Source organism: Mustela nivalis (genome assembly GCF_964662115.1).
Source record: "Mustela nivalis genome assembly, chromosome: X".
Taxonomy (NCBI): domain Eukaryota; kingdom Metazoa; phylum Chordata; class Mammalia; order Carnivora; family Mustelidae; genus Mustela; species Mustela nivalis.
Genome location: NC_139040.1, coordinates 129,120,367 through 129,136,067, shown reverse-complemented (window position 1 = coordinate 129,136,067; position 15,701 = coordinate 129,120,367). Strand labels below are relative to the sequence as shown.

General features: G+C 49.3%; 1 protein-coding gene across 7 annotated transcripts in view; it reads left to right on the top strand.

The window, feature by feature from the left end:
• LOC309856265 (steryl-sulfatase-like) overlaps positions 1–15,701 on the top strand; it is a 430,475-nt gene that overhangs the window by 30,532 nt on the left and 384,242 nt on the right. The window contains exon 2 of one of the 7 annotated variants that reach the window (XM_082717183.1): positions 12,641–12,811. The exons of 5 other annotated variants lie outside the window; for them this stretch is intronic. Coding sequence is in view for 1 of the 2 variants with exons in the window: in XM_082717181.1 (XP_082573307.1) it covers positions 12,838–12,923 (86 nt within the window). In the remaining variant the exon portion in view is untranslated. Of the gene's footprint in view, positions 1–12,640; positions 12,812–12,836; positions 12,924–15,701 lie in introns of those variants that run through there. One more of the 7 variants, XM_082717181.1, reaches the window with a different exon arrangement.

The window sequence follows — 15,701 nt, the reverse complement described above, 5'->3', positions numbered from 1 at the left end:
GCCTAACTCCATCCAAGCATCTGGGGTGGCTTTTGGGCCAGTGCGCCTGACTGGGACTCCGAAATGGATTCCGGTGTGAGTTCTGACCTTTGACGTCTCAGGTCCTGTTACCGGTCAGCAGGGGAGACCGTCTTTCCGTAAACACCACGTGTACTCGGAGGGATGGGTGCGCTGTTGGGTAGGAAAGTGGTTTGAATGAACATGGATGCCTGTGGACTATACGGGCTCGCTGGGGTGGGCTGGGGGGAGCTGGTTTGAGAAACTGGAAATAACGGCAGGAGACACGGGGCAGCCCATAGGCTCGAGGAAAACGTATGCGCCGCGTCCACGCCAGCTTCCCTACCCATCTGCCAACTCCTTGGCTCTAGGAGGGAGAACTAGGGACACCCATGTATCTTTCTTAGGTTTTTTTTTTCTTTCTTTTTTTCGTTATTCCAATACAGTTAAGCTACAGTGTCCTATTAGTTTCAGGTGTCTAGTCCAGAGGGTCAGTGATTCTGTACTGACAGGGCTCATCCCAACAAGGGCATTGCGTCATCCCTTTAGCAGTTTCCACCATGCCCCCAACCTCCTGCCCTCGGGTGACCATCGGTGTGCTCTGTAGAGTGCACGGTCTGTTTCTTAGGCCACCATAGGTATGCACGCCCACACGCTTACATGCACGTGTGCACACACACACATACACACACACACAGACCACACTTACTTTATCCATTCCTCTCCCAGTGGGTAGTTGGGTTACTTCTAGGATTTGGCCGTTAAAAGCCATGCTACAGGAAACATTGGGCTGCACGTATCTTTCCAAGTTAGTGCTTTGGTGTTCTTTGGGTGAACACCCAGTAGTAGAATTACTGGATCCTACGGCAATTCTACTTTTAATTCTTTGAGGAACTTCCGTACTGTGTTCCACGGTGGCTGTGTCCGTGGGCGTTCCCAGCAACAGTGTAGGAGGGTTTCTTTCTCCCCACGTCCTCGCCAGCAGTTTTTGTTGCTTGTGTTGTTGATTTTAGCCATTCGGACAGGCGTGGGGTGGAATCTCATTGTGGTTTCGATGTGCATTTCCCTGATGATGAGTGACGTTGAGCCTCTTTCCCTGTGTCTGTTGCCCATCCCTTTGGAGAAATGTCTGTTCATGTCTTCCGCCCATTTTTTTAAGTTGGGTTATTTGTTTGTCTGTGTGTTGAGTTGTATAGGTTCTTTATATATTTTGGACACTGACCAAAATATTGGATATGTCCTTTGTAAATATGTTCTCACGTTCAGGAGGTCCTCTTTTTATTTTGTGCATGGTTTCCTTTGCTGAAAAGAAGCATTTTATTTTGATTTCACACATTTTATTTTGATGAATCTGTCGAGACTTGTCTTGTGGCCTGATAAGCAGTCTGTTCTGGAGAAAGTCCTGTGTGCTCTTGAAAAGATTGTGTATTCTGCTATTTTAGGATGAAATGTTCTGAATGTATCTGTTAGATGTGTGGGGTTCAATGTGTCATTCAAAGCCACCATTTCCTTCTTGATTTTCAATTTGGATGATCTATCCATTGATGTAAGTGGGGCCTTAAAGTTCTCTATTCTTTTTTTTAAATAGTTTATTTGAGAGAGAGAGAGAGAGAGTTAGAGAGAGTGAGCGCCAGAGAGAGATCACAAGCAGGGGGAACGGCAGGCAGAGGGAAAGAGAGAAAGCAGGCTCCCCACTAAGCAGGGAGCCGGATGGGGGCTCCATCCCAGGACCCTGGCACCATGACCTGAGCCAAAGGCAGATGCTTAATCGACCGACGGAGACCCCCAGGCGCCCCAAAGTTCCGTATTCTTATTGTATTATTATTACTTACTTCCTTTATATTTGTTATTGGCTGCGTTCATATATTTGGGTTCTCCCATGTTGGATGCATACATATTTAGAATTATTATATCCTTTTTCTGGATTTTCCTCTTTACACTTCTACAGGGTCTTTCTTTGCCCCTTGACGCAGCCTCTGTTTCACAGTGTCGTTTGTCTGATGTATGGACCGCTGCCCCAGCTCTGTTTTCACCGCCCTTTGCGTGATAAATGCTTTTCGGTTCCTTCATGCTCAGTCTGCAGGCATCTGTAGCTCTGAAATGAGTTTCTTGTAGGCCACATACAGATGGGTCCTGCTTTTTTATCCGTCCCATCCGCCCTAGGCCTTTTGATCAGAGCTTTCAGCCCATTCACATTCAAAGTAATTCTTGATCGGTGTGTGCTAATTGCCCTCTTGTTGCTTGTGTTCTGGTTGTCCTAGTTCTTCTTTGTTGGCTTCTTCTCTTGTTTTCTCTCAGGGCTGGCTAACTTTCTTGAGGGATGTACGTAGTAGGTCCCTTGCTCTTTATTTATTTAATTTTTTTGCCCATCTTTTTCTGGTTTTTGATTTGTGGTTACCATTAGGTGTACAGATACCATCTTATGCATATACCAGTCTACATGGCATCCATGGCCCCTTGAGTTTATACCCATTCTTTTCTCTCGCCCATCTTTTAGGTATAAGGTCTCATACTTTACATCCTTTTATTTTGTGGATCCCTTGACCGAGTTTTATAGATATATTGGATTTTACAGCTTCTGTAAAGCTTCCTACTTTTCTTCTCCTCCTGAGAATCCTTCCTCTCCACTCAAGGAGTTCCCTTCAGCATTTCTCGTAAGGCTTGTTTCGTGGCAATGCATTGCTTTAACGTTTGTTTGTCTGGGAAACTCTTTATCTTTCCTATTCTGAATGACAGCCTTGCTGGATAGAGTATCCATGGCTGTGGTTTTTATTTGGTTGTTGTTTTGTTTTGTATTGTTTTAATTTTCAGTGCTTGGAATGTATCCTGCCAGTCTCTTCTGGCCTGCAGAGTTTCTGCTGAGAAATCCACTGCTAGCTTTATGGAGTTCTCCTTGTAGGTATCTGTTGTCTTCTTGCTGCTTTTAGAATTCTCTCTTTATCCCGACTTTTGCCATTTTAATTACTGTGTATGTTTGGGTGGACATCTTAGGTTGATTTTGTTGGGTGATCTCTGTGCCTCCTGATCTCGATTTATAGCTATTAGAAAGTTTACAGCTTCTTCAGATATGTTCTCTTCCCCCTTCTCTCTGTCTTCTCCTTTGGGGGTCCCTATAATGCCAATGTTATTACACCTGATGGAGTCACTGAGTTCTTAGTCTGTTTTCATTTTTTATTATTATTTTTCTCCCACTCGCTCAGTTTGATTGCTTTCCATTACTCCAGCGAGCAGCGTACTGATTTATTCCTTTGCTGCCTCTAGTCCACTCTTTATTTCCTCTAGTGTATTTCTAATTTCAGTTCTTGAGTTCTTCATCTCTGATTGGTTCTTTTTGTTGTCCGTCTCATTGTTGAAGGTCCTACCAAGATCCTCTACTCTTTTCTCAAGCCCAGGGGGTATCTTTATGACCATGACTTGAAATTCTCTAGCATACAGATTGCTTGTCTCCATTTTGTTTAGCTTTCTTGCTGTGATTTTTGTCCTCTTTCTTCATTGGGGACATATTCCTCTGTCTCTTCAGTTTGTCTAGCTCACTGTCTTCTTCTGGATGTTAGAAAAGCCAGCTCTCTTTCCTGCCCTTGGAAAGAGTGGCCTGATGTAGAAGAGGTTCTGTAGTGCCCTGTGGTGCAGTGTCCCCTGTTCCCCGGAACCTGGTGCTTTGGGGTTGTCTCCTGAGTGTGTTGGGTGCACCCTCCTGTGGGGGCTGAGCTGTTTGCCAGGAATAGGTCAGACCAGGCATTTTCCAGAGATGCAGTAGCACCAGACTTTAGGGCACTTGCCCTGTGTTGACTGCTGAGAAGCTTTGGTGGTGTGTGGGGCCTGCCTTCAGACCACGTGTGTGCTCCTTGCTCACCCCTCCACTCCTAAAGAAGAAAGCTGCTTCTCATGGGTTGAGGAGTGATCCCTCCAAATCACATTATTCCTGGAACCTCAGCACATGACATTCTTTGGAAATAGAGTCATTGTAGATGGAAAGAGATAATAGTAAAGTTAAGATGAGGCCATAGTGCAGTGAGAAGGGCTCCAAGCCAGCAGGGCTGGTGTCCTTATAATGAGACTCCTGGACAGACACGTAGGGGGGTGGAGTGATATGCAGACAGGTAGAGGGGAGTCCTCGTGCCAATGGAGACAGAGGTTAGAGCTCTGCATCTCCAGGGCAAGGCACACCAGGGATTGCTGACAACTGTGTGTATGTGTTGTATCTTAGTCCTTCTTTTTCATAGTCTTTATACAAGTTGATATTTTAAAGAAATCCTGTCTCACAGCTCCTCCTGTCCAAATCTGTGTTAAACGTATGGTTACCCTAAGACTATTCAGAGTTCCCCAGGAGGAATCTCTGGACCTCATTGTATAACCTAATTTAAGACATAAATCCATCAGACATTTTGTGAAACCCGCTCTGCGGCTGTGCACAACCTTCAGAACCTTGTAAATACACTGATGTGGCCTCCACCGGGAACATGGTTTACTCAATTGAGGGAGAGGAAGTGTGACTCCCACCCAGTGCTGAGACTCAGAGGTGCAAAGTCACTCACCCAAGATCATCCGAATGACTACACAGTTAGTAAGTCATAGGACTGGGATTGGTACCTCGCCATACTTCATTCCATAGCTGAAGTTCCTAATACTACCTACAGCACACAAAACAGATTACAGCACATGCTAATTGCAAGAGTTAGTAGACTTTTGCTAATGGAGATATTCCTTTATATAGCACATGGATAAGAATCACTGATTCCAGTACTGTTTTTTTTTTTTTTTCTTTTTTGGAAATATCAAATCACCAACTGGCCCTATCAAGATTATAATTAAATACATTAAAGACAGTAACGACTGTTCAATCCAGAGCATGCCTAAAGGTGGCCTGAGTAAAATTAAGGCAACACAAGTCACCATGTCTGGCGAGTTTGAAACCAATCCAATGACACAAGAGACAATTGTATTGTCTTCCCCCATTGGGTCACCATTATTTTGTTTAGCTGAATTTGTTTTGTGTCATAAATCTGTAAAACTCAGCTCTATTTCGGGCATAAAACCCACTTTATAGTTTGACTCGAGTACTAAAAATTCTAGAATTTTAGATTATGGGTCTGAAATCAACGCAGCCTGGGATGCCTCGGCAGCTCAGTCGGGAAGCTTCTGCCTTTGACTCAGGTCGTGATGTCGGGGTCTTGGGACTGAGCCCCACATCGAGCTCTCTGCTCACAGGGGGAGTCTGCGTCTACGTCTCATGCTTCCTCTGTGCTCTTCCTCTCTCTCTCTCTCTCAAATAAATAAACTCTTAAAAAAAAAAACTGAGATAAACCCAGCCTTCCAGCAACATGACTCAGTATCTGCTACATAAAGTGGGAAATACAACATAACTTTCCTTGTTTTCTCATCGTACGCAGCCATTGAAAAATTCGCTGGTGCAGGAGAGGGGCTTCTGTGAATTAGGAATGCATCTGTCTGACTTGGCTGTGTAAGTGCAGATGTTCCTCCCGTATAGAGCGACAGCTTGATGACTCGCTCTGATTAAACTTCCATCCTTCCCACAGTCCTGGGTAACACAAGCTCCCAGCGGATGCTGAATATCGATGTGCGTCTACAGTTCCCTTATCTGGAGGCCTTAGAGCCAGATGTATGTGGGGAATTCAGAGTCATGCTTATTTTAGAAGGATGATGCATGCGTTGGGCATGTCTCACAGAACACCGCGGCAAGTGAGGGCAGCCCTCCGTAAGCAAACACATGAATATTCCCGCAGAAGAACTGTCCCTCCAGGCGGGGTGTTTGAAGACAACAAGGGCTGTAATTGTTCACTGAAAGTATATTTATATAGTCCTCTAGTAATAATAAATGAAATTGTATGCTGATAGATCATCAATACCCTAAAAACTTAAGTTTCTAGGGAAAACATCGGATGCAGCCAAGTCGAGATAAATACTATTCCGGGGTGTATCCCTGTAATATATGTTCACGATATCTGGATGCTTGATTGGTTTTCAAGAAGCAGGTAATTCAGGGGTCCCACAGGACCGTCATTCTGTAGTAGTTGGCCATGTCATCATGACTTGGGGACAGGGTTCTCCAGAGACAAATGACCATTCGTGGAAAAGGCAAGCCTCTAAAAGACATCTTTCATTGTCATCCGTCTTGTCCGACCACCATCATCTCTGCCTCTTGAGACCAACAATCAACAGGTCCCATTTTCACCATATCTGGGTCATGGGTTGGCAGCCTGTTCCGTATGGGGCCACATGGTCGATGTTGTTGGCTGTGAGGGTCGGATGTGATAGCAGTGGAGACGTAGTCATGGGCGGTTCATAAAGGCATAGATGTCACTGTGTTCCTGTAACACCTTATCTACAAAAATAGACAGTGGGCTGTTTGGCCCACAGATTCTATGTTGCCCAACTGTGTTCTATGGGATTTTTTTTTTTTTTAAGATTTTATTTAATGGGATTTTTTCCCCACTCTGACTCAGAACACCATGATCATTAATACCGCTGTTATCCTTGTGCTTATTAGTGTAGCTAACATCCAGTTGAAGAAAATGTTTATTGGCTCTTCCTAGAATGCAAAATTCCTCAGTCCGAAGGCCTTATCACAGATTTCACATTAAAGAATAAGTAAGTACCTAGAGCACTACATTTCCCAAGAAATATATGAGCGGGACCATGAGAATCTCTACTGTTTCACGGCTGACTCCTAGCCCAGTTTATTTGTTATTGATGTGCTGGCTCTTGGATTACTCGGAAAATATTTTCTGCGAAGCCTTTCTTTGAATGATGTTGAATCAGTAAATTGAGTTCACACTATAGTCATTTTGACTGTGGGTTTTTTTAGTCAATGACTGCTCTGTGTTGCCTTTGCCTGAGGCGTTGACACACCTGGGGACCATGAAGGTGGGCTTGAAGACCCGCCTCCCATTGTTTTTGGAGGGTTTGCCTAGGATTATAGCTCGGTGGGGAGAAGGAGCTGTTTCACCCATGTGTACCATGTACATGTATTCAAGATTAAAGCTATTTTCAGCTCCTGACTTATGTCCGGTCCCAGGAAATAGATTCTGGGACAAGGGGGTTTTGGTGGTGCTGGTGGGAGTTCTTAGGATCCATCCTTATAAGGGGGATGAGGCAGAGGGAGAAGTTGGATGGTCATGCCCTTGCAACAAAGATGTCAGGCTGTGTCGGAGGGAGTTCGGGAGGTCGTGTGACCCTCAGAGCTGTCTTACTTTGAAGCAAGGAGGGTACACCTTGGGGACCCAGCCATGGTTACCTGGAGGGTGGGGGTTGGCATCACCTTGGGAAAGGCAGTCCTCTCTGGCTGAGAGCAGTTTCCAAAGACACACTTAGCTGAGAGCCGTTGGTTACTGACACAAGCAGCAGCTGGCAGGGAAGGTGACCTCTGTCCTCACTTGACCTCAGGACACGTCCTGTGACATCCACTAAGGGTTTTCCTCTCAGATTCCTCAATGCTGTCTTCTGCTCCTTCCTATTCAGAAGATGGTTTTCACCGTGGGTTTCCATGAGCTTCTTGAGCTCCTTTGGTCTGTTTCCTGAGCATTCACACTTGGCTTGCAGTGGTCCCGTCTCTAATTCTGCCAAGCTTTGCACATAAGTGGGGGCAGTCAGCTCATCTACGTTTATCCGGGGCTGTCTCAGTTTGAACACTGGGATCCCTCCGTCCTGGACAGACTGGAAGGGTTGGTCATCCTGTGGCAAGCCAGTCACCCAGATTCAACAACCTGCCTTTCCGTCTCTTTACCGTCGTCTTATACGACCTCCGTCCGAGGCACAGTCCAAGCAGACTTCCCTGATGGCCACACTTCTCGGCTACTGCCAGGGACAGGTGATTCCTCTCCTTCCTCTCAGCGCCACTCGTGGGGTGTCTTGAACTCTTTTTGATGTTTTCCCAGTACAGGAAAATGTCGGATGTCGCAACAAAGCAGCGCGGTACCAGCGGCTCGCTGAGGCTGGCACGTTCACCATCTGCTATGTCCATGCGCTTTAAGTTGGGTTTTGCTGCCAAGTACAACGAGAGGTTACAAACACTTTCTGATTTCCAGGGCGTTTCTCATGTCCAGCTCAAGGACCAGGGGTGTGGTTGTGGACTCTGTTCTTAGTCCCTGTTGGGGTTTGCAGATGAACGGAGAGGGGCAGGAGCAGGACAGACAGACGAGGAAGTAAGCGACAGTCATGATAATCGCGGATACACAGAGACAGGACGGGGTCCCGAAGCATGCTTGCGATTTGTGAGTTCACCCACTCATCGGTGTATGGGTTCCTGATAATCAAGCCGGCGCAACCTGTTGGTCTCCAGTGTTCTTGTTCTGTGACTGTAACTTGGCCTGTAAATCGTGCCTGAAGAGGCTTATTTTCACGTCACTCACCGGAATTATAGTGGAGCCATCACTGCTGTGCGCGCTGCTGCTGTGCGTGATGGTTGGAACAAACTGATCACGACCCCTCGCTACCCTTCCTGCTTCTTGCCCCACCTCTGTGGTCACACCCACCTTAGGGGTTATTGGACCTGTACTCTAGGGCATAGCTTGTACGCCGTGGTACCGATGACATGTGACACCAATGCCTTTCTAGTGGAAAGCTGCGCAGATGGTTGTCTGTGCTAGGGGGGGCTGTCCCGTGTCGGCAGGGCGGGTGGTTCTCTGTGCTGGGGGGCTGTCTGGGGCTCTCTATGATATTTTAGAGCATCTTTTGTCTCTGTCCAGTAGAAGCCAGTACGCCTGCAGCCATGAGAACTAAAAATGTCTCTAAACATGGCCTCATCACCCCTATTGGGAGGAATCCCCAGGGGTGAGAACAGCGCCTCTCCTGTTTTGGAAAACGTCCTTTGAGCGTGGGCCTTTAGGTTTTCCCGTGCTGATTTCCTCCCGCAGGTAGGGTTCCCGCCGTCGTACGGCGGAGGTCGGCATGGTGATTCCTCCTTCATCGTTCGACCTGTTTCTTCGTCTTCCTCAGTCACCAGGGGTCCTGAGCATAAAGCACCCGATACGGGTCAAAGCGTTTCCATGCGGATGCGTTGAAATCTATTTTCTGTAAATAAAGGGGGGAGACAAGAGAAAGGACAATGATGCTTTGGATCCCAGCTGCCTCCCGAGGGGGAGTCGCGCCGTTGTTCCAAGCCGCGTCCGTGTGATCTTTGTCTCGCCTGGGAACGTCATGGTGAGCGGTCAGAGGAGACGACCGTGCCTGCTGGTTCTGTCGCCCGGGCGGTGGGGGGGGGTCCAGGATCAGTGCTGACCGCGCGGCATCCCATTTCCAGCAGAGTCCAACGTGAAATGCCACGCTGAAAGATTGATGACCGTTCCAAATGCCATCTCTGGGGGGCGAGGGGGTGGGAAATAACGTTTCCGGGACACTGACTGGACCTAAGAAATTGTTGCTGGAAGCTTAGCTTCCGTCAAGCAAGCCCCATACTGAGGAAAACCTACAGAAGCGTCATTTCGCCCCAGTGTGGTATCCGCGTGAATGTGACTTCACACGTGGGAGAATACTTTGTATCTTCATGCATGGGGGAAGAATACTTTGTATCTTCATGCACAGGGGGGGGGGGAGAATACTTTGTATCTTAATGCACGGGGGAGAATACTTTGTATCTTCATGCGTGAATGATAAATCTGTAGGCTAATTGTTTCAACACATATGCTAGCTTTGTGTAAATGTCAACAACTAAAAATATGTGTCTGTTCTTTTTTTTTTTTTTAAGATTTTGTCAGAGAAAAAGCCAGGGGGCACGGCAGACAGAGAAGCAGGCTTCCTGCCGCGCAAGGAGCCCGAAGTGGGGCTCCGTCCGAGGGTGCTGGGATCATAACGTAGGACCTGGGATCCTGACCTGAGCCAAAGGCAAATGCTTCACCGCCCAAGCCCCGCAGGTGTCCCTGTCTATATTCATGAAAAGATTCAAAGCCGTCTTCGTGTGTAGGACTCTGTAGGGGAGGTTGAAAAACTTAGCGTGGACAGGATTCGACAGTCAGTATGTCCAGCTCTGCAGCTCTGCAATCTCTTGGGCAGGTACGGGGCTCTGAACGTGTCGCACAGACGCCGCCACAGATGACGGGGGGGCTGGCGGAGGTGGCTGTGTTCTCACACGCTTTCTTTGGAGACCCTGGACTCCCCGTCTCATATACGTTTCACGCCCCACAAAACAGTGTTTTCGCAACCATTTGAACATGGGGGAAACATTCTTCCTGGGCTCCAGAAACAGAGAGGGGACAGTCCTACAAGCCAGTGTTGGCAAGCCCAGTTGTACTCAGAAAATGGGTATTAGGGCTTGCTGTGGTGTATAGGAGGGACCCATGGAACCCCTTCTCCATGTCTCATTGATGACGCGGTGTGCACCTCCCCGTGACCGCTGTCTGAGTATTTGGGGAGCATTCACATGGTGTTGTACAAGATCGGACATTGTAGGGACAAGATGTTTGGGGGTTCACCTGACCCCCGAAAGGTCTCATTTGTCAATGGGGAGCATCCTGTAGGAAGGGCAGCTCCCCCCGGGGGAGGTGAGCGATGAGGCACAGGGCGGCTCCTTCCGTCATTAAGATGTTAAGGAGAGCACTGCGAGGTGTCAACAGGCTCAGAGGAAGGAGCACGGAGATGCTTTTCGAGAAGATATGGGTTCCCACTGGTAGGGGAGGCTCCCAAAGATGGAGCCATGTCGTGGGGTCAGAGATACGTTGCCTGGGACGTGGATTCCCACTCTCCACCCGCTGGCGCGTGTCCTCAGGAAGCGGATGAAGTTCCCAGTGTCCACACCTCCCCGTGCAAAATGGGGGCTCAAAGGACAGGTTCCTACGGTGACTGAAACAGCTCTTGAGTTTGGAGGAGCTTTGCTGCTGGTGGGCGGAGGCTAGGAGAGCTGCTCAGGACCCCACACAGCCCAGCCCCACCACAGAGACCCTCCCAGCCCCGACTGGCAGCCTTGGGAGCTGCAGAAACCCTCCTTGCGGACTTAATCTTCTCTTTCTTCCCAGAATACATTCAGTGGTCTTCTACGTTCAGGGAGCCGCGTTAGAATGAGAATTAAAGAGAAGAAAAAGAGAAAGACCTTTTAGGATTTTTTTTTCCCCTATTAAATGGAAACCCCACTGCAGAGGTTTCTCCTACCTCAGGAAACAGCCACGGAGGCTTAAAGCCTTGGCTTGTGTCCATTCTTAATGCTGAGCCGCTTCACCGATTCATTTTTCTATTGTGATTTCTGTAATTTGTTCCTTAAAAGGCTCATTGGTTCCTTTTCTCTGTTTCAGAAACAAACTTTTCGGGGGTTTTAGAGGAGAATTTATTTTCTAAGCGTATCGTTCATGCAGGAGCTCGCTCTGCGCTCTGACACAGCTTTCACAGCCGTAAGCACCTGCTCAGTTGACTTTTATTTTTACTCCCCTAGGAAACCACCGGACTTTTTGCAGCGAAATGCTTTGAATCTGTGTGTGTGTGTGTGTGTGTGTGTGTGCGATTTTAGTCTAGAGGGGACCGGGACATTCTCCGGACCCAGCCAGAAGAGCTCGGGGAAAAAATGGACAGACTCAGTAGCTAATTAAAAGTATGCAGCTGAAAAGGCTCATGGTTTATTCATGATAAACCAATACACACTCATTATTCTTCCCTAATGTTCGGATGTGAAGTGGGGGTCTTTCGGCGGGGACCACGATATGTGTGCTCACATACCTCGTGACCATATCCATTATATCTCACCAACATGAAGCCATCCTCGAGGGGTATGTTAATGTGCTTCACAGTTTAAAACACGGGGTCCGAAAGGCAGCATCTTAAACTTTTCCCGTCTCCTTGAATGGACTGGCGATCGTCAAGAAAAGACTTGAATCTTATCTCTGATATTTCTCTCTTTTTTCTCCTCCCGAAAAAGGATTCGCGAAATTAAAGTTTTCTTATGAACCCCCCCCCCGCCACCAAAATGTCCTTTTTATGAGACATCATGTTGTTTGACAAGACCTGCTAGCAGGTCCCTTGATGTACTCTGCTTATATATGTACTAGGAGAGTAATTTTTTCATCCTTTGGTGACAGTGAAAAGGTGCTTTCAAGGGGACGGTCAATGCTCAGTAGGGATGTTTTTCTGGTAGCAAGTACCCACGAGAATACACACATTTCGGGGTCAAGATGGTGCCAACCAGGGAAATTATGGTCAGCGTGTTGTGTGTCTCCGAGAAAGCAAGGTTCATGATCAGATACAGCGTGAAAGAAAATGAATCAATCCTTCTAAATAGTAATCAAAAGCAACCAATCAATGTAACAAATCAATCAATCAAACAGAGATGGTTCCGTTGACTGACTGATCGTCAACGGGAGGGCGCCGTGGTGTCCCAAGCGTCCCGATCAGAGGCAGCAGGAACAGGACATCAGCTGCGGAACGTCCCTCCCAGGAACCTTGCCCTGGGATCTGATCACGAGGAAGGGAACGCACAGACCCAAAATGTAGCACATTGTCACAGATAGTTGACCTGGATTCTTCCAAAATAGTCAGTGTCGTGGGACACAGCGGAAGGTCAGGGACTGTTCTGGGTTGGGAAAGGTTTGCCTGAATGTGGAAAGAGTCCCAGATGGGGATGGGGGTGGTGGGGGGGGGACCAGGAGACACAGTTACGTGGAGACCGTGTCGAAGCTGAGTGTGCCGATTCGGCGTTCGCGTGCAGGGCCGGTGTGACGGCCTCGTGCTTATGGAGGAAATGTCCTCATTCTGGGAGACCCACGCCAAGCTCTTCAGAGGGTGACGGCGATGGTTTCTGCAGACACATCCCTGGCGAAACGTCATGACGCACAAGCACAAGTCCATTTTCCATCCTCTCTTCGGATGCAGAGAAAAGGTATGCGTGGACGTGCGTGTGTGCATATGCGTGTGCGTACCTGGGGAGAGACAGCAGGCGAGCACGCAGTGCAAAGTGCGAGCCGTCCGTCAGCCTATGTGGAGGAGGATACGTGAGTTCGTTTTTCTTTTTAATTATTCAGTGAGTTTGGAAGTTTTGCAAAGATAAGTCTTGGGGAAAATACATGTGCAGTGTCGCTGTCCTTCTGCTGTCTGGGGAGCTGTTTGGGTCCCATCGGTGGTGGTGGTCGGAATTTTGTGCAGAACCCGGGTTCAAGAGGCACGTGTCGTGTGCCTCGGGGATGCCAAGTCTGCCACGACGCTGAGCGTATCCTGGTCCCATCTGTGTTGGACGGGTCCTCATGCCGTGTGCTTGTGGGCGGTGCTTGGCAAAACCTCGTCCCTGGAACTCTGAAGATGGTGAACCCTGTGTCTCTGTTGCGTGATGTTCACAGAAAACCGTGGAGGCCATCATGCCTTCTGTGTGGCCTCTCTGTGTGGTACGCAGTGTTTCGTGAGTCACTGTCCATCCCTGACGGGGTGCACGGCACAGCTCGGTCCAGGCACGGTGCCATCGTGGGAGCACAGTCAGGTCGCGGAGGAAGGGTGGTGTGGCTTGGACCGGCCATTCCGCCTTTGCCGATGCGTGGTTTGCCGAGGCAGGCCGGGCCCCGGGGGCCTGGGCCTGTGGGTGCTGGCTTCGGAGCAGAAATATCAGAGTCCACCTTGCTTACCTCTGACCAGCAGCCCCTGGCTTCAGAATCTGGAGCAGCAATTTCGTTGTCCGTTTCTGTCAACGCGTGTCTCGATACCTAAGGAATAAAGCGTTCCGTTGAAGAAGGCATCTGCACACACACTGGCGTCCAACGCTTCGTTTGCGAGCTTGACATCTGTTCGAGGGGACACGTGGAGGACGCTGGGCCCCCTAGGTCGTGCTTGGCACACTGTTCCCGTCGGAAGCGTGAGGGAGCTCCATGGGAAGCCTCCTCGCGCCCGGGGACAGGGGCTCACGTTGACCCCGCCGTCTTCTAGCGCAGCAGCTCTGAGTTTTGTGTCTGTTGGACTTTGTTAGGAGCGAAAGATGCTGTGAGTGAGCGCAGCGGCAGCTCCCGGTTTGCCTGCCTGCCCTGTTTTGGGACTGAGGACCCCGGGGGGTGATGGAGGTTTGATGACTGACATCAAGACGTGCGTCTGTCCGTGGTCGCAGCTGGGTCTTCGCCACAGTTCGGTGAGCGGCATGGCCGTCCAGACACGGGGACGGACAGCGAGAGCAGGGACACATGCCTTACGCTGGAGGACGGGGCCTTCAGAGCATAGAGATCTCTCATGCACAAGATCAGCCGCCACCAGCATTGCTTTCCAGGTGTCCCTTGTCTGTCCATCCATGTGTCCCTCCGTCCATACTGGCCCGGCCAACCATGCCTTGGGCTGAGCTGTCCTCCGGTGACAGGTGTGCGACACACTTGCCTCCTACTGGACTGTGTCGTCCGCGGGAAGCCAGACGCATTTCCTCCAGCCTCGGCCCGGTGCTCCCTCTGGCCGTGCTGGGGCTCTCCGGTGGCTCCCCACTAGAATGGAAATGGGATTCTGCAACCAGGGCCGGGAGGGGCTCCACTGTGGGTGTCCTACCAGCTCTGGCCCTAGCAGACACATTGCATGATAAAGCTCTCCCACTTAGCAGGCACTGCCCCCCCCCCAGGGCTCCACCACCAGCCAAATTCTCCTGGCTTGAGGCCTCCGGCTGGGTGAGGCGCCCTTCCCCCTGCAGACATTCCTGCCCCGTGTGGGATGTTAATCCCGTCTCAGAGGGGATCATGGGTCCCGTCCTGATGCTTGGAGTCACCTCTGTCTGCAGACCCGTTGCACGCTCTGGAGGCCGGAAACACTAGCTGTGGAGTCTGTAAGCGTTGAACGCATGAGTGGGAAAGGATGTTTCCGATGGTCATAGTAGTGGTAAATTTGGTTCCTTCGACTTTTAGTCAAATAAGGTTACTTGCAAAAAAGTGGGGGGGGGGGGGGATAAGGTTTCTGATAGAATTTGGCCTGTCACGTACCCCAGTGTAGAGAATGGTCTTTAACTGTGGGGTGCCTCGAGCTGTGGCTTTGCCCAATAGGATGGGGTGGGCACTTGTTAGTGGTGATCTCTCCTTAACCCATGGGGGTTCCTCCCAGGAGCCAGCGCATCTCGGTCCCGGAGGAGGCGTGTGCTCTTCTTGTTTCTTTGTGCACAGAACCAACACTTTAAAGTCGGGTCCCTGAATTTCCTGACGAGGTCGTCCTGTAGCTGACCACACTGGAAAGTCAGAAAGGCAGCCCCTCTGTCTGCACCCCATGTGCGGTGTTATGTGGATTAGGATTCTTTTTCCCTTTCAAAAGCTTCTTTTAAGCGTCTCATTCTAAGAGTGAGTTCTGTGCAAAGACCATCAACTCGCCTGTGGTTCCGGGTATGAAATAGGAGACGGGCTGGGGGTCAGGAAGAAATCCGTAACGTTCATTGTCATCTCTCCGGAGGAAGTGATGAAGTCCCAGAACCTTAAGTCAGGTTCGGTGTGGTGAGGAGGTTCGGAGCCGACGACTAAAGAAAGAATTCTTAAGACGTCATTGGTGCAAAATGGTGGTTTATTAAAGCACGGGGACAGAACCCGTGGGCAGGAAGAGCTGCTGCCCCGGGTTGTGAAGGTGGGCATGTTATATACCCCACGGTTGGGGGGAGGTGGTGAAGGAATGGGGGATTTCGACAGAGTTCTCACATGCTAGGGAGGGTCTACAAGGTGCCGGGGGGGAGTCTTTGACATTATGGCTTGATTAATGTCGTCCCTAGGTCAAGCACTAACATCAAGATAATGGGGGATTCTTGGTGGGGCATTATGATCTGGCTATCATTTACATTC